General features: G+C 42.1%; 2 protein-coding genes across 2 annotated transcripts; both read right to left on the bottom strand.

The window, feature by feature from the left end:
* Positions 1-14306: 14306 nt before the first annotated feature.
* LOC138023004 (uncharacterized) lies at positions 14307-17522 on the bottom strand. Its single transcript, XM_068870040.1, has one exon. The coding sequence runs from the start codon at positions 17520-17522 to the stop codon at positions 14307-14309; it is 3216 nt and encodes a 1071-aa protein (XP_068726141.1).
* Positions 17523-17663: 141 nt separating this feature from the next.
* Positions 17664-19040, bottom strand: LOC138023003 (uncharacterized). Its single transcript, XM_068870039.1, has one exon. The coding sequence runs from the start codon at positions 19038-19040 to the stop codon at positions 17664-17666; it is 1377 nt and encodes a 458-aa protein (XP_068726140.1).
* Between the last annotated feature and the right edge of the window lie 599 nt (positions 19041-19639).

The following is a 19639-nucleotide window of genomic DNA, read 5'->3' as shown; positions in this document are numbered from 1 at the left end:
AACTCTTACAGAAAAATATTGAGACACGATTGGGGTAGCTGCGCTTCTTTGTATTGGGTGGGGCGAGGTGAGGGTATTGTGTCTTCTTTTCGGGTTATGGTCCTGAAGTTTGAAAAAGGAAAAAGTTTCAACACATTATTTCCAGGATTGTAGGTTAGAGTACCATAACAACCTATAAAGGTTCAGGGGATATTTAGACCGGGATTAGAGTTAACCCTGCTACGAACAACCCTCGCCATGTGCAAATGCAAACACATTGAAATTCGAGGACGTCTTTTCAGCTCTGAGCTCGCCCGTGCGCCTAGTTTAAGTCGTATGTACTTAAGCCCCACCATTGACATGAAAGCGTTTTCGTTTGGAAACGTTCACTTTTTGATGCGCTTCCAACTATCAGCCTCACTGCAATGCCTGAAAATGCGGAGAAAACAAATACTATTGAGAACTGTCACTGTCTGTTTCAAAAGTGGTCACTTCTGAAAAAGCATTCGTTCGAAAACGCCCCAGTTGTTGTGTCAAGAGACCAAGCCAGAGAACCTTAAAAGCGGTGACGCCAGAGCGTAAAAAACGTTTGAAAGCGTCTAGGTGCTGATAGATGAAAACAAAAGAAAACGATGTAAAGATAAGGAGTGTAGGGCGTTGGCCGGGATATGTGAATTTCGCAAAAGTCATGACGGAGCGTTTTCACTCACGTGACCAGCAGCCATATTGGATTCCTGAAACAAAAGAAAGTATTTGCACAAAAATACAGTTCAATTCCCTAAGGATTAGTTTGGTACACCATCATAACCGACATTTCTTTGTTTTGAAACACCAACATGGGCGCCGTGACGTCATATGAAAACGCTCTATGAGATCAGAAATCTGTTTTCCCTGAAGTCCGGGACTATTAAGCATGACGTCATAGCTATCTGGAATTTAATAATAGCCACTGACGTCATGACGTCATAACTATCTGGCATTGTGTAATAGCGGCTGTTGGATATTCATTTTGGCTTTCGCATCGTATTCTTCATCCCGCAGACCTTTAGATTTAAAGAAATACTCAATTCCTTGCTTCTTCGTTTTCGTCAACAATACCGTACTTACACACGAAAAGCCATTTTGAATTATTTTGACTTTGTGGATTTCTGGGGAAACAGGCTTCCCTATTCGTGACATCTGAAAATAACTTAAATTTAACATATTTCAAGGACTAGACTAGGCGACGTATCCTTAATTTTCTCTTGGTGAAAACGAAGGAGCTTAAGCACGCGCGTTTTTGAGACGTGGACGGCAACCGGAAGTGAGCTGTTTTCTCTTTTAACTTGTCTTCACGCAACCACATTTACATTGCTAAGTATCTTTTCTCCATTAGAGATGATTAGTGTGCCACGAAAAGGAATGAAAGAATCTGCTAAACTTAGGGATGAGTTTAAAAAGATAAGAAGAGGATTGAAGGGGATCAGAGTTCATGAATATAATTGACCGTTGGATAGAGATTTGAGTCTATTTACCTATTCCAACAAAGGGGTTACCTTACTCCATGCCTGGGTAGCACGCTGGGGTTTCAGCTTTTTCAGATTGCGCATGCGCAAAAGTTCTGTAAGTCTTTTTGGTTCAGCCAGAGGTCCTCATTCTTGGAGCTGACCGAAATAATCGTGGTCTCGGGACCTTCATATCGGAATACGACTACAACTTCCACTGCGTGGTTTCCGCCTTGGGCATGCGCATTGGAAAAACGCGACATTCCAACCAAATGCGTGTGCCAAAAGGAGAAAAATCTTACTAATTATCGTACTCGGGTAAATATCCCAGATCATGGATATCTCTCTCTAATGTCCAAGTTTCGTGGTCTTACAAGACAAAACAAAATTCTTGATGGTATAAGAAATCACGGAAGGTTTTGGAAAATTGATGCTCAAGGGAATTCGTAAGATAAAACGCGGAAAAAATAACGATGGATTGCACGTGCCTTTATGGACCGGAATTTTTATGGCACGAGCTAATCGCTTGTTTCAAACGAGTGCCCTGCACGTGTGTGGATGTTTGTTCACCAAGCTTTTTATTTGTAATTTTTTTATGGCGTTTACTTCGTCATAGCTGTCTTGGTTTTTTTCGTTTTCTCTGAAATGATTAAGAAAGTTCATTGCAAGGATTATACGAATGATCCGAATGAGCATGGCTGTGTATTTTCGGATTACCGCCATCAGACGACTAGAGAACTCCGCTGAACATCGATGCCACGAGTATTTCACTTTGCGAAACAAGACTTAATTCACGACAGAGCTAGTGGATGCTATTTTGAGATATATGAAAGGTATGATTCTTTTTTTGTAACTTAACCGTAGAGTACTAGGTTTACCAGCAGTAAAGTAACAGAGAGATTTAGCGTCTACATAAAACGGCAAAGGGTACTTACTGCCTACGGTTTCTTATAAAGGCTTTAAACGTTTCTTATCCTAACAAATCTGTCTCTTTTGAGAAGTTGGCCGATTTGTGTAGGTGAAAGGCAAGAAATGAGCTTAGATAAAAAAGAAATTCGTTGATTGTGCACAACTTTCACATTTCAGCATAAAGTTAATTTGCCGTTTCCCGAAAAACGCGAAGCAAAGAGATTTTGTGTCATGTTTACGTGACGCGCTAACGGTGAAAGTGACCTCGCGTGACCATGATTTTCTCGCCATTTTTTTGCGTTTTGCCGGGTTCCGCTTGCTGTTTCTACGTGAAAGAAGGCATTTTCGCGTTTTCAGACATAAACCATTTTCTGCTTTTTTTTTTGTACATAACAAGTTCTTTGTGGGAAAAAAAGAATCCCAAAACCACTGTCTAGAAAGTCAAACAACTGAGGCTTCATGACGTGAGTCCGAGACCTTCCCATCATTGTCATTACATAAAACAACCAGATATCTTACGAAATTTATCATAGAATTTTACTATTTATGTCAAGAATATATTTTACAATTACTGTAAAATTCTCTCGCGCTCATTGGCTAATTTTTATTGTCAACAAGCGGGCAGACATAATTTTATAATTTTATGCAATAATGACGCGATATTGCTCGCGTCAGTATGAAGTTTCTCGAATTTTCATCTCGCGTTCTTCTCGTGTTTTGACTTAATTTTGACCCCTCTGTCTTTTTGTTCTGCAGATCCACTCGGCGATCCACAGCTACTTTGCCAATGTTATGACGAAATTCATGATGAGTAACAGGACAGACGCATGGAAAACTGACATCAATTTGTTAAATACATAACCCTTTTATTGTAAAATTGCTAAGTAATAGCTATTTATACATATAAAGGGTTGGCGACGAGTCTGCAAGTACATCATGTCCAAGCCCTCTCGGCCATCCACCGTCTCCAAGATGGCGGCCTCCATGGAGCATTATTGAGGCTGTAAGTATTCAAGTGAAAATATCTTTTTAATTCAGTGATCTCAATGTAAAATGTTAATTCTCTGATCTGCTAAGTGATCTAATTTTGTTTGCTTTTATTGTTTATGTTCGATTCTTCAATTTAATTTGTGGTTTGATAATTTAGAACGATCTTTTAGAATAGACACTTCATCGACATGTTGGCCATGTTGGCTGGAGGGCAAACATGGCTAAATTTACAGTAAATGAATCGAATTTTCGCCGACTTTGAACCGCTGTAGCGCCGCTAAAAAGAGGTGGATTTCCAACGTTTGCCTCTACTTTAAATAGTGTTATTGATATCATTCATTCAACAGAAAACCATGAGGCCATTAGGAAGGTATGACGTCCGTAAACTCTAATACTAAATCTTCTCATGTTGCTTCTAATTTCGCGGCAATTTGCGTGACGATTTTAGAAGGGTTTGTAGGAAATATTAAAAATTAGTTTATGGTCGTTGTAACCTGAATCTGTTCTTTATATTTCATGAAAATAGTCTCAGTATAAATGTCTTTAAGAGTCACACAAGCTGCTACTGCTTACATGCTAGGGGGGTCGGGAACATGCTTCCCCAGAAAATTTTGAAAATATTGGCTTCAAATGGTTTCATCTGGTACATTTTAGGGTAAACTGAGCTCCTATTAGATGGCATGAAGATAACAGTAATGAAGTAAGAGTCACACAAGACGTTCAGTTTTCAAATTGAAGTTATATTCTGCCAGAAGCATTATTGGCAAAAAGGATAACTGTAGTACAAGTAAATACGTCTCAACTGTGAAAAAAAAAACTCTTCAACTCGTTTGAGCAATATATAATCTCAAAGCAAAGGTATGGGTTTCCGGTACCGTTCAAAAAAATTTAGAAATCTGCGGAGTCCTTACGCCAACGTCACGACATCGTTTGGATGCCATCTTGTTTGTACCTGTACCTGACCGCTGACCATCCATTCGGCTCACTTTCCCACGCCATCGGCATACATACATGCATGCATAAACTTTATTTCACTTCGAATTTCAGAGCTAATGTCTTCGAGACATTACATTTACAGCTAAAATACATAGCATATACAGATACATACTAAATGCATAATATTTTACAGATATACTTATTAAAAAGAAAAGCCGCTGTACAAAATGCGGCCCTGAATTCTCCTTTGAACCAGTAAACTCAGTGGTACGGATAAAATCAAGTAGCGCATTCCGCGACTTAGTTGATACGTAAGAAAAAAAAGAACTAAGAAACGTAACTGGTTGTTCTAGGTTTATTGAGGGACAGAATGTAATTTTCGCGAAGATCATGCCTAAAAAGAAGACGGGAGAGAAAACGTATTTTTCATATAAGCAGCAAAACCCTTTAAAAAAAAAGAAAGAAAGAAAACATACTTTTATAAAGTAATATGAGGAGATTTTGAAAGCTCTTATTGCATAGAGATGTAGAGTTTGACTTGAGTAGTAAGACAACAGGTAGTTCTCTTATTTACATTATACCGTTCCCTTGACACGAGGATCACAGCGAAAAAAATTTGTCCAGAAATCAAACGTCTACGTTAACTGCACACACCAGGGTTACTGCTTCGTATCTGGCTAGAAATTGTCTTTTCACTTATTCATCCGGCCGCGATTCATAAGGGCCAGTCTCGTGCTTCTCAAGTTGCCTCCTTCATGCCCAAAGGAATTCTTGGTAATTCTGCCATTCCATCACGAGGAAAGAACCCCAGTTGTCATTTCATAGATTTTTTGATAAGTGTCGGGCCACCCAGTCCTACCAGCAAAGTACAGCATCGATTAAAGTTTTAAGTCACCAAAACTTGCCCAAATTGTATCGGTAGGTCCTGGAACTCGTGCACAGAAAGGCCAGAGAGACAACTTCACTCGTGAACCGCCATGTTAACAACAAAGCAGCATTTTAGGCGTCTCAGTCTGTACGAAACCATATCTCACCACTGTCTCCAGAACGCCAGACAGACACGTACGGTTCCTACATCTACGTTTATGCCTGTACGATCAACTGAAATGTCAATTCCTTGTAAAAACTAGCATGTACGTATCCGTTCGGAGAGCCCGCAGAACATTTGCGCATACGCTGACGGAATGTTTGAGCAAGAGAGAAAAATGCATTACCTCCAGACGTAGCGCTGGAGCGTCGTACCAAACGAGTCATCCCGGGATTTCGGCCCGTGCGATCGCTTTTGGACGCAGTTGGCCCATTGCTGCTTTCTGCTACCGACCTTGCCTCCCGGTACGGCATTGAGGGAGAGATATGTCGGCCCCTAAACCATATGTGACAAATCCACAGGCTCCCCAAGCTGAAAATACGTGGTGTATGCGACAGTTTGTGTATACAGAGAATTGTATGGGAAAATCACCGATCGTAAAAAAATTGTGTAAATAACTATCTCATTTGAAATAAAGTTTTCCTACCTCAAATGTGTGACGAACTTGTCTTTTTTGCCGAGTTTCGAGCCATTCTGACGCCGTTTAGTGAAGTCATTCGGAAGGCCGTTACTGAAATAATAGGAAGGCCAACCACTCCATCCATCGCTGGCCAGACCTCACTCCACAAATCGTTTTCTCCTCAACAGAAAAAGTCCCGAATCGCAATAAAAACAACAGTTCCATAAAGCCCAATAAATTTCACTCCAAATACGTGTGTTTCGGCGGCCGAAAGACTCGTGAAGAACGAAAACTTTGCCTGAAAATTCACCTCTTCGGCTTTCCTCAGAGGCTTGTGAGCGGGCAGTCAACAACGGAAACTCGCAAGGTGGTTTCACCCTCAACTCTGATTGGTCCATTTGAATTTGACCGCGCGCTGGCAACACGACCGTTGTTGACTTGTGACCGGGCAGTCAACAACGGTCGTGTTGCCAGCGCGTGGTCAAATTCAAATGGACCAATCAGAGTTGAGGGTGAAACCACCTTGCGTTGCGAATACATCACGTATTTTCAGCTTGGGGAGCCTGTGGACAAATCCCACGCCTACTCACAGCTCCATCAGACCGCCCTTGTCATTACAATTTAACGTAAGACTTCGATGGCTTATATATTTAAGGGAAAAGTCATTTTATCTCTCATATGGTAAGCGCTGTAGTCGCGGAACTCAACGTGTACGCACGCGCTTTCCTAAAGGAAACATACACAAATGAATTCAACTTTCTTTCATCCCGGAATTTAGAGTAACTACAAGAGCTACTATCTTGGGAGACATTACAGCTAGAATACATAGCATCTACGGATACATAACTAAATTCATAGAAAATATTTTTAAAAAAATTTAATTAATTGAAAAGAAAAGCGGCTATAGCAAATGTTTCCCTGGATTCTCATTCTAAAACTTGTTAACTCAGTAGCGCATTCCACAACTTAGCTGATTAAGTAAGGACAAAGACTTAAGACCATAAGTGGTTGTTCTAGGTTTATTGGGGGACAGAATGTAACCTCAACAAAGATCATGTAAAGAAAACCGGGAGCAAAACTCGGTTGTTTTTCATAATTTATGCAGTAGCAGGAAAATCATTCAAAAACAGACTTTTACACAGTACAATGAGGACATTTTTTAATGCGCATATTGCATAGAGATACAGACTGTTTCACTTCAGTAATCTACAAATATAAATCTCAGTGTGCTCTTATTAACATTATACCGTTCTTTGACAAGAACAACTGACGAAAGGCTACGCAGTTTTTTCTGCAAGAATAACAGCGAGAAAAGCACTACTTTGTCGCGAATATGCTACGACAAATATTTGTTCAGAAATCAAAAGGCTACATTAATTAACCGCACACACCAGGGTTACTCCTTACTTTCTGGCTAGAAATCGTCTTCTCACTTTTTCCTCTGGTCGCGCTTCAGCCATTTGATGTCGGAGGGCCAGTCTCGTGCTTCTCAAGTTGTCTCGTTCATTCCCAAACGAATTCTGGGTAATTCTGCCATTCCATGACAAGGGAAGATCCCCGGTTGTCATTTCATCGATTTTTTACAAGTGTCGGGCCACCCAGTCCTACCAGCAAAGTACAGCATCCATTGAAGTTTTTAGTCTTCAAAACTTGCCTAAATTGTATCGGTAGGTCCTGGAATTCGTGCAAAGAAAGGCCAGAGAGACAACTTCACTCGTGAACCCCCATGTTAACAACAAAGCAGCATTTTAGGCTTCCCAGTCTGCACGAAACCATGTCTCACCACTGTCTCCAGAAGACCAGACAGACACGCAAGGTTCCTACATCTACGTTCATGCCTGTACAATCAACTGAAATGTCAATTCCTTGTAAAAACTAGCATGTACGTTCGTTCGGAGAGCCCGCAGAACATTTGCGCAACGCTGACGGAATGTTTGAGCAAGAGAGAAAAATACAGTACCTCCAGACGTGGCGCTGGAGCGTCGTAACAAACGAGTCATCCCGGGATTTCGGCCCGTGCGATCGCTTTGGGACGCAGTTGGCCCTTTGCTGCTTTCTGCTACCGACCTTGCCTCCCGGTACGGCATTGAGGGAGAGATATGTCGGCCCCTAAACCATATGTGACAAATCCCACGCCTACTCACAGATCCATCAGACCGCCATTGTCATTACAATTTAACGTAAGATTTCGATGGCTTATATATTTAAGGGAAAAGTCATTTTATCTCTCATATGGTAAGCACTGTAGTCGCGGAACTTAACGTGTACGCATGCGCCCTGCTAAAAGCGATCGCTTTTGGACTCAGTTGGCCCTTCGCTGCTTTCTGCTACCGACCTCGCCTTTCGTTACGGCATTGAGAGAGACATATGTCGGCCCTTAAACCATATGAGGCAAATTCCACGCCTACTCACAACTCCAAACCGCCCTTGTTGATTTAACGTAACGATTCGATGGCTTCAATATACAAGGGAAAAGTCATTTTATCTGTCATGTGGTAAGCACTGATTACAGAGTCGCAGAGTGTGCGCACGCGCCCTACTTAAGGTAACATACATACATGCATGCATAAACTTTATTTTATCTCGAATTTCAGAATAACTACAAGAGCTAATATCTTGGAGACATTACATTTACAGCTAAAATACATAGCATATACAGATACAAAACTAAGTACATCATATTTAAAGATATATAAATTAAAAAGAAAGCCGCTGTACAAAATACGGCCCTGGGTTCTCCTTTAAAATCAGTAAACTCAGTGGCAAGGATAAAATCAGGTAGCGCATTCCACAACGTACCTGATAAGTACGAAAAAAAGAACTAAGAAACATAAATGGTTGTTCTAGGTTTATTGGAGGGACAGAATGTAATTTTCACGAAGATCATGCCTAAAAAGAGGACGGGAGAGAAAACGTATTTTCCATATAAGCAGGAAACCCTTTTAAAAAAAGAAAGGAAGAAAACATAGTTTTATAAAGTAATATGATGAAATTTTGAATGCGCTTATTGCATAGAGATGCAGAGTTTGACTTTAGTAGTAAGAGAACAGTTAATCTGCAAATACAAATCTGGTTATTCTCTTATTTACATTATACCGTTCCGTTGACTCGAGGATCACGGCACACAATGATTAATGCATTCTTGCACGGCAGGTGCAAAACACAGGTCACAGGTCACAGGTTACAGGACATTGTTTTACCAATACAGAAAGTATCATAAGAATCAATTAAAGCTAACATTAAGCCTAATTAGGCCTAAACAGAAGTTTTTAGGCCTAAGGTTAGTGTTTATTAGTTTGCACCGTAAGGTTCGTCGCACTCAGTGTAAAATGAACATGTTGGTAAGCGTGTAATGAAGAAGACAGTATATTTTATTCATTACACTTTCGAGACTACATCATATCAACATGATTTAAGTCAGAGCAGTAAAGGAGGACAGTTGTTATGTCCAGCAATGCACCTTATGATGATTCACGCTCAGTTTTGACCTCCAACACGAAAGGTTCTTTTTGAGGGTCTCCCAGGGATTTTGAGGAATAAGGGAACATGGCTGGTTTGAACTGGGGAACAGGGGAACAAAGACAAAATATCTGCGGCAACAAGGGAACATAAACCATTTTAGGGATCAAAAAGCTGAGAGCAAGTTTTTGAAGTAATTCCGGGAACAAGGGAACACAAGCAAATTTCTAAAGGAAACAAGGGAATGATGATGAGGCCCTCCCAGGGGTTTTGGGGAACAAGAGAACATGGGTAATTTGAACTGGGTAACAGCGGAACAATGGCAAAATATTTTAGGGAACAAGGGAACAAAAACAATTTTAGGGATCAAAAAGCTGGGAACAAGTTTGAAAATAATTTGGGGAACACGGGAACACAAGGACCCCTTCCCTTCCCCCCCCCCCTCCCCCGGGAGGGCCTCATTTATGACCGCCATGGGAGGCCCTTCCTTTTAAGTCTAAGCCTTTGCTGCCTATTTCCGACGATAAGATAAGGGTAAAAGTTAGCGTTACTTTTAGTTTAGGACAAATGCAGCTGTTTATCAGTACCTATGGAGAATCATTTGGGGGACAATTTGTGACTTTAATTGTCTGCTTCTGAGACAAGAAGGGAGAAGAGTCTCCAAGTAGCTAGAAAAACATCCCTTCATGTTGAGAATTCCAAGTATTTTGTGGGCGTAGTTTTCAGTTTGTTATCAAATAACTTTGATTTGTTCTTTCATATCAACGCAATTGTCATTGGCTAAAAGATCTCACCTGTTATTTTTATCCAATCAGAGACAAACACGAAACCAACCTTGAGTTGCTCACATTCGTTTTCCCACGCGTTTTGATTGGCTAATTTGACGTCTGTGCGGATTTGATTGCCTAAAGGAATTCATATACTTTGGTGCTGACATTTGATCTCGTTTTGATTTAACCCCGAATTAGCCAAACTTGGGAGCGATTATTTTTACTTAGTACAACCATTGCTTAGCAATTCACCTTTAATTTAATTTAATCGTTTTCGTTTTTGGCTAATCCTATTATTCAAAGGCCAATTCAATGTTGAGAAAAAATCAAAAGCGTGTAGTATTTCGGCACAGATATAACGGGATAATAGTGCACGACAGGAAGACGGTGAGTCTGGACAAGGAACGCCATACGTTATTAGCTAACACTGAAGGGAAACGAAGGTGGCTCAGATATGAGCCGCTGCCTTTTTAGGGGGAGCGTCGCGAAGCAGACTGTACTGATAAGACCCAAGCGTATTATTTAAGAGCTGGCTTTATCCTAACCGTAAGTCCTACCTCTGGAGGTCCAGTAGGCTTTTTCCGAGTTCATGTCTGTCTCCTCTTCAAAGCGAGTTTAAGTGCGAAGTGTTTTTTTTTTTTATGGTAAAGAAAAACTTCGCACTAGAAGAGGAGGCCGACGTGAACTCGGAAATGGTCTATTGAGCAAATTTGGAAGGTCACAGTGACGAATGCCCAGTTGAAGACTCGATTTTAAGTATATTGTTTGAAAATAACAAAAGAGTTTCACAGCAAGTCAGTAAAGAGAAGCAAAGAGCCGGCCATTTCTCAGCCCCTTCTGTACATGTCGAGAACAGCACTTTGTCATCAGCTGCAAGTTCTCCTTCAGTAAACTATGCGTTAATTAAAACAAAGCCCGGAGGTTATTGAAAGTAGTTATGCCCCTTTAATGTAACATGACGGGTCTGTTGGTCATTATAGTAAACTTATAATTCAATAATAAGTGATATTGAACCAGAACCCGGATGACACTCAACTCGAACTATACCTGAACCTTGCTCTTTGTTCGCCAAAAAATTAATTGTGAATTAAGATTCATTGCAAAAAGCCCCATGCTGTGGAAACATGGATTGCTTTGTAACAAGCCATCAATAAGCAGAAAAAGTAATTTGGTTAGTTCTATCGATCCCTATTTAAAGTATGAAAAAAAAAATTCAAGCTTTTGAGGTCAGGTCTTTTCAATCGACGCCTGATGGGCCCGAGGAAATTTCTGAAAGAGCCTCAACGTTGGATTCTTCGATGGAAACAGGCTTTTTTGTTTTGTTTTGTTTTTTTTTTTTTTTGTTAAGGGGGTTCTTTTTTTTTTTTATCCTGTCAATTTGAACAGACACCTCACTTTCGCGTACTGACTGTCATTATCTCATTGGAAACTTTTCATAACTAAGTATCACACGAACTTGCCTCGCATTACTCCGCCAACACCTCTTCGCATAGGGGAGGAACCCGGCCTAACTTTGACGCACCTTGCTTCAAATACGAACAAGTTAAATGGCACAACATTGAAAACAACGTCTTCAAACTATTATATATGTTCATATCGTCTGCACCTTAAATCTACATTCCTTTTTGTCAGAGCTCGTAAATTTACGGGATGATTGTTGAAACATTTCTCGCTCAATTAAAGACGTCTCCCGCAGCCTGAAACAGTTAGACTGAATAGACCAACCCAAGGGTCTAGAATGCATTATCTCCGATTTTATAGTAGAACAATTCTGTGCATTGCACTGTATCTTTCTCTAAACGCTCACTAATTACATTCAATCCAGGTAAGCAATAACACAACCTCCGTAAGACTTGCTGAAATGAGACTTAGCTAAGAATTTCCAAAAACTCTAATATGACCGTCTGTTAGCTTAGCCAAGACCTGTCAATCAAGAATGTCAATAAGGGAGTTTAAAATACACAATTGCCTTAGTAGCCAGTGCGTGAATTCCAAGTTTATAACTTGGAATCGATGGAACTTTATAAGTTGGTGCTGTCTTGTCATGTCAGTACTCCATGAGGTGTTACGAAGTGAGGTATAGAATGCATGCATGCTGCATATGCTTGAAAGTTGTGCAATTAATTTTCTTTTAACGTACGCGGTAGAATCCATCGGTTAAGATTAAGGCATGTACAGGACCATGTGTGTACGCACCGTGAGGAGGGGGTGGGGGAGATTTGAAATTGTCCTAGCTGTGCGTTCCTTGTCTCGTGATAAACACAAATGTGAGCTGTGCATGTTTGGTTTATAATTTTAAAGCTTTTCCTCAGAAGCTGAAGTAAAGTGGATTTCGGTAAGTCAAGGATGAGTCCATTTATTTAGAACTTGTACATCATTCGGTCTAAAATCGCGTCAGGTGTGAAGAATCGTGCAACATGCTAAGATCAACAATACGTTAGATTCCTGCATGTTCGAAAGGAAAAGAGACAATTGTTATTTTGCCCTCGGGGTTCTTTCTCAAAACTATTTGCAGATGAGGTCCATTATGTTCCATTTTATATCAGATGAAAACCATATACCACGGTCTCTTTTAACTGAGTTAAGAATCAGAGTACGTTATAGTAACAGTAGTAAGGCTTCTATGAGTGGACTGTAACCTTATGTTCCCGCAGAGACAACGAACTGAACAGCAGGGGAGCTCAAAAGACTAGACCCGCCGTGAGGGTGCGCTGGGTTGCCAGTGGTACGTGCAGCGTTCCAGGCAAATTGTGCCTGGCCCACGGGCCGATTACGGGCTTGCAAAAACAAAGCAAAAGGTAATTAAAAAACCATGTAATAAACTACTTACTAACCGAGCTAGCTCGAGCCGTACTGGGGAATATTGGCCCTGGGTCGTTTTTGTACGGACCTTGCTGCGCTCGGTCCGTACTGCCACGACCTCGGGCCAATATTTCCCTGGCAGTACGGCCCTCGCGCTCGGTTAGTAAGAAGTTATTAAGGGGTCACCCAGAAGTCATACCAGCAGAGGCCCTTTGGCTCACAGGTCCACACACGTTCGTACGACGGTACGTCTGAGGTTAAAAACCTGGCTACCGGCCTAACTCTTTTTCCTACTTTACCAACCGCGAGAAAACCGTGGTAAATCAGCCATCGCCAAAAAATGTTTTTTTTTTCTCAAAAAATATTTAAAGTTAGGGGGGAAAGAATAAATCATTTTAAAGCTACGAAAATAAGCTTTCCAACAGCATATAACTTATTTACCGACAACTGAAACATTTTATAAAAGCGACAGTTGAAGGAAAAAATTTAAGAAAAATAACAGTAAAATATGTTTTCTAGGCAAAATTTGGTCATTTTAGCGTTGATTACGAATTTTTAGATGCAAAACTAATATTTTCTGCAATTTATCTGCTTTCTTGGACATAAATTCGACCTAAAACTGGTAAGGCACGAATATTTTTAGACGTAGTTCAATGCGTAATGTGATAATGCGATAAAAGTGTCAAATTTGCGACCCATTGCTAACGGCAACGGAAGCGATCGCATTACGAATAATTAACCTCTGTTGCCAAAAACCACCCAAATAACCGGTCAGTGTAAAACGCAGACTGCAGACTGCAGACCAGGGATAAAATGCAGACTGGTCCAATAAACCCAGACAGGCAATCCAACTAGATTACGCAAATCGTATAATTTATTCCAATAAGATTATTCGATCTAAAGAAAAGAATGAAATACATTTGAGAAACCGAACAGGATTCATCGGTACATAAACACGCGAGTAAACTATTAACTAGAATTACAGCATTGAATACTTACTTCTTTGACGATGTCTAGAAGGATTGTTTCACGGTGTACAGGTCAGCAACAGATAAAATAGGTCAGAGTATAACAGAAAACGGGTCAGCGACACAGATTAGCAAAACATGCACATATCTTCGAATCGGAAATGTCTGAACTGAAAAACTGACTTATTCACGTGGCGTAATTACATAAATTAGTGTCAATCAAAAATCAATCAGGAAATCAAGTTAATAATTCATTGTATTGACGAAACACTCTCCGCCCCGATAAGGGCGTAGTCCTTATCATAGCAAACGTTCGTTTAATCGTCGCCTTCAGCAGGGTAAATGACAGCAATTTTTGTCACTGGACGGCTGTACTCTCCAGTGGCTGTCTTGACTGTAACGTTTCGAACGCGTCCATCAGCTCCGGGGTATACTTTGGTTACCCTGCCTAGATCCCACTTGCCTCTCACAGCGTTCATATCGGCTACCGTAACTATGTCATCAACTTTGACATTGCAGTTCTCAACATGCCACTTCTTCCTTGGCACTAAGGTAGGAAAGACATCTCTGGTCCAGCGTTTCCATTCTTTGCACGAACTCCACTCGCTTACGGGGATTTCTGATATCCTTAAACGGACCTTGTGGTACCTCCGGAGTTGCTCTTCCAAGTAGCATGTCGATCGGACACAGGTAAGCTCCGTCGTCTGGATCATTAGGGATGCGCCCGATGGGACGTTGATTTAACGGGTTCGCGATCTCTAGAAGGCAAGTGTACAACTCGAATGGCGTCAGAAGGTGTTCGCTGATTGCAATCTTTAGTGATCTCTTACAGCTCTTTACAAGGGCTTCTGCACATCCGCTTTGGTGTGGCGCAGCTGGCGTTGTGAAGATCCACTTAATGCCCTTTTCTCCACAGAACTCACTTAACCGATTGCCATCTAGGCCTTTCACCATTTCTCTCATTTCGTTAGCGGCCCCAACCATTTGCGTTCCGTTATCGCTCAATATCACTGCTGGGTATCCTCGGATTGATAAGAACCTGCGAAGCACTTGCATGAACTCCATTGTAGTAAGGTCAACTGCTAACTCTAGATGGACAGCTCTGGTGTTCAAACACGTGAATATGACGCCATAGTGCTTGGTTGTCTTGCTTCTTCCTATTTTAACGTTATAGGGACCAAAGTAATCACATGCGGTGTAGTAAAATGGCGGTGTGTGTGGTGCTAAACGGAGAACAGGAAGGTCTGCCATTAGTTGCGTCTCAGCCTTGTGCGCCATTTCACGGCAGAATCCACACTTAAATTTCACGGACTTGCTTAGCTTGTTAGCTTTTACGATCCAAAACTTCCTCCTTGTCTTGCCTGTGGTGGCTGCTACACCGGAGTGTCCGTACTGATGAGCGTGTCTTGTTACCAGTAAGGAAATCCAGTGGTCACTTGGAAGAAGGGCAGGGTGCCTCGTTTCGTATGACACGACAGCTTCATCCACTCTTCCTCCAACTCTGATGATTCCGTTTTGGTCTCTGAACGGGCTGAGCGATTTGAATTCGCCCCTATCCAGTCTGCTGTAAAGGGTTGCCTGTGCTTGGTTTGTCCAGTAAATTTCTGCTTGCTGAAGCTCCTCAGGGGTCAGCGGTCCTTCCTTTCCGCGCTGGTTGTATTTTCTCAGTCGTATCTTTTCTGCTAGCCTGCGTATTCGTGCCGTCACACGGATCAATTTTCTCCAGCTTGAGAACTTGCGTGGATCAATACCATTGCTAGCTTTAGGTGCTGTGACTGCGGTCAGTATCTGCATCTGACGGCGTTCCATGTCTACATTCGGAACTGGCGGGGATGTCGTAATCGGCCATTGACTTTCTGGTTGGTACAAGAACTCTGGGCCATGCTTCCATCTGCCTTGTAACTCATTAACGCGGATACCTCGCGACAGGTCGTCAGCTACATTATCTTGACTGGGGATATGCTTCCACTGGTTTGGATCTGTGTTACTTTGAATTTCTCCCACTCTCGAGGAGACGAACGGCTTAAAGCTGCGTGATGGACTTTGAATCCAGGCCAAGGTGATCGTACTATCTATAAAGAACTTAACATCTTTAAACTGTATCCTAGATTCCTCCTGAATGGATTTGGCTAGGCGACTTGCGAGAACGGCTGCTTGTAGCTCCAAGCGCGGAATGGTCAGCTGCTTCAGTGGGGATACTCGAGACTTTTCTGCGATGAACTTGACTGCGTAGGTGTTGTCATCCTTTCTCTGGCGTGCGTAGGCACAAGCTCCGAGCGCGTCTTGTGATGCGTCAGCGAAAACGCATAACATTGGCGGTTCCACAGCATTGACTACTGTTAAACATCTTTCGAAGGACACATTGTCTAGTTCCTTAATTTCCTGGAAGAGTGAAATCCAGGTTTCCTGAACTGCTAGTGGTACCTCGTCATCCCAGTCCAGCCCCAGCTGCCACAGTCTTTGCATTCCTATCTTTGTTCTGACGATGAATGCTGCTGCAAATCCAATCGGATCGTAAATGCGAGCCACTTGACTCAGTATCATTCTTTTGGTCATCTTTTGCACATGGTTTGGCTTCACTAGGTCTGCTGCCACTCTGAAGTGAAACTTGTCTGTTTTAAAATTCCACAGGGTGCCCAGGACCTTCTCCTCATCTCCTTTGAACATGTTAACTTCTTTCTCTACATCACCGTTCACTTTCTCGTTGAGCATCTTGTTAGAAATCCAATCTTTAACTTTAAATCCTCCCGTCTTCAAAACAGTGTCTATGTCATTTGTTAATTTCCGAGCTTCCTTTTCTGTATCTACAGACTCACAGATGTCATCCATGTACGTGTTGTTCGTGAGCACTTCGGCTGCTTCTGGGTAGCTTGCCTTGTTCTCTTGGGCTGTTTTTCTTAGAGCTATTTGCGCCATGGCGGGTGCGGGCCTATCTCCAAATGTCAAAACTGTTTTGACATAAGTGTCAGGTTCTCTGTCTGATTCCATATTCCTCCAGAGATAGCGGTGTACGTGTTGATCTCTTTCTGGAATGAGGATCCGATGATACATCTTGGAAATGTCTCCCAGTACTGCAACTTCCTTCTCACGAAATCTCAAGACGACTCCAAATATACCGTTTAAAAGGTCAGGACCCTTTTTCCAGCAATCGTTCAGAACATGTCCTTGGAATGTAGAGGATGAATTGAAAACAATTCGAACAGGTGTGCTCTTCTTGTCTGGCCTTAGTACAGCATGATGTGGGATGTAATGAACAGGACCATTATACTTGTCTTGTTCTTCCTTTGACAGCTTTCGCGCAAATTTCATGTTTTCCATTTCCTCCATCTGTTTGCAGTAAGCTTCAGCTTGTTCAGGATTTCTTTTCAGACGTCGTTCTGTTGACTCCAGTCGTTTTATTGCCAAACCTCTGTTGTCTGGCAGTAGGTTAGGGTCTTTCTTCCAAGGATAAGGGATCATCCATTGGTTTTCGACTTTGAAACACGACTCCTCTATGAGCTTAGCTTCCTCTCTTTCTGTTTGGGTCAGTTTGTCAGCATTGCAGACGCAGGGTTTCACGGCCACGCCCATAGTTTTGGTTGTCCAAAAGTCTGTTAAGTCTATTGGTGAGGCGTACTTGACGTGCAATATGCTGGTTACGTCACTGATCTGCTCTGGTTTTCCTCCAAAAACCACCCATCCAAGTGGAGACTTGCGAGCTAGCAGGTGGTCCACTTGTCTTGTTTCACCAGCATGCATATGTGCGTGATCAATGCCGATTAACAGGTCAACATGCCCTTTGCCACGGCGAAATCTGGTGTTTGGTAGGCCAAGAACCTCCGGTAAGTTCGAGGTTTTCACTGCTCGAATCTCGTCACTGATGCTGTGAGTGCCGATTGCTTAAACGGTAAAACGCTTGTTGTTGTCAATACAGGTTAGCTGAACACTGTACTCCTTTGTTTTCATTGTTTCATCCTCGCCGCCAACTTTAGTAATGGTTATGGACACATCTTTTCCCTTCAAACCGAGAGTCTCAGCGGTTTCCTGTCGGATGAGACTTACTTGGGCCCCCGAATCAAGAAGCACGTTTCCGCATTTAAAGAGACCGTTAGCGTTGCCGATGTTAGCAGATAAAACGGGAAGAATTGCTTCAGTGGGGCTGGCTGTAGTGGCGACGCTAATCCTCACGGGATTGCTCTTGTGTAGGAGTTGGTGGTGGTGTTGTTGACACCGCGTTCCATTCTCCAGCTTTGTGCACTGTTCTTTGCGCTTGCAGTTATCCATAGTGTGTCCTCTGCCGGCTCTTTTCAAGCAGCTGAAACACAGGTGATTTGCCTTTGCAGTTGCGATCCGGTCGTCAACACTGAGGGATATGAATTTCGGGCATTGATCAGGCCAGTGTGATGAAGTTTTGCACAGCCAACATTTGTGCCAAACAGGTTTGTAAATATCAGACTTGAAGTGATACACAGGGCGTTTACCGGATGAGCCCACTTTGATTGGGGCTGTGGCACGCATTCGCGATTTCATTTCAACATTCATCCAATTCATCAACGCTTCAAGGGTAGCGGGTTTCTTTTCTTTTTCCAGATCTCTCGCCCAAACTTTTCTATCATCAGCGCACATCTTCTGTTCAATTATCGAAAGCATGTGGCTATTGTTCATGTCACTAGGGAGACCGACTTCCTTTAAGGCATTGTAACATCTTTTCACCAGATGTACGAGGTCACAAAATCGCGCGTCCTCCCCATCCTGCAAGGCTTTGAATTGAATAATGTCCTGAGTCACAGTGTCTGACACAAATCTTGGGTCGCCATAGATGGAGTCAAGGTATTCCCAGGCGGCGTCGTAGTCACTTCCGATTCCCTTAATGAGCTCGAGTGGCTTGTCTCGCAGGCACGTGCGCAGGAGTGTGATTGAATCTCTTTTTGAGTACTTCGCTTCTATTGCGTGCTTGAAATCTGAGCGAAAGATAGCATAATCTCGGACATTCCCAGCGAAAACAGGTAGCTTGGGTTTTTCCAGTTTAAAGCCACATGCAGCGCTGTTATCGTTGTCGCCAGAGCTTCCGGTCTCGGTTACACTACTATTGTTAGGATGACTTTGAGGCGCTTGCGAAATATCAACAGAACCTGTGCTTTGACTATTATAGTGACCAGTTTGTTCAACAGAGTTATTTGCAGTGTTTTCAATGTTTGCATTGTCAACAACTTCAATAATTTCAGCTGAATTAGTGAAACTGTAATCAACTGTACCTTTGTTCTCTAATGATTGCATGCTTGAATTCCGCTAACACCGGCTTCTGGTTCTGCGCTACTTAGTTGTTTCCCTGCGAGGCTGGTTTTCAGTGGTTCCTTTCCCTTAGTAACTAAATCATCCAGATAAATCTTTGCTTGAATTTCGGTGTCCATGAAAAGTTCCTGACATTCTTCCATCCAACGTTCCTGAACTTCGAACTCCTCATCGTCTTCAATTAATTTTGAATAGCTCTCGTGTTTCACAACGAGGTCATGGAATGCATTTTGGAGGCTATTTAATGCGTCCTTTACCTCTATACCAGGTCGTTTAAGTTCAATCCGTTTGGACAACGCTTTTCTACATCTTGTAAGGGTTGCCTTCGCAGTCCTTCTGTCCAGCTTTGCGCTTTTAATAGCGTCTTCTGCCATGTGTTTGGTTCTCCCGCAGTGCTTAGATCCTTGCCAAACTGTACTTTTTCTCAACCAAGAAATCGAATGAAATGGTCCAATAAAACCAGACAGGCAATCCAACTAGATTACGCAAATCGTATAATTTATTCCAATAAGATTATTCGATCTAAAGAAAAGAATGAAATACATTTGAGAAACCGAACAGGATTCATCGGTACATAAACACGC

This window comes from Montipora capricornis, chromosome 11, assembly GCF_036669925.1.
Source record: "Montipora capricornis isolate CH-2021 chromosome 11, ASM3666992v2, whole genome shotgun sequence".
Taxonomy (NCBI): domain Eukaryota; kingdom Metazoa; phylum Cnidaria; class Anthozoa; order Scleractinia; family Acroporidae; genus Montipora; species Montipora capricornis.
The sequence above is the reverse complement of the archived record's forward strand: the minus strand, read 5'-3'. Positions and strand labels throughout refer to the sequence as shown.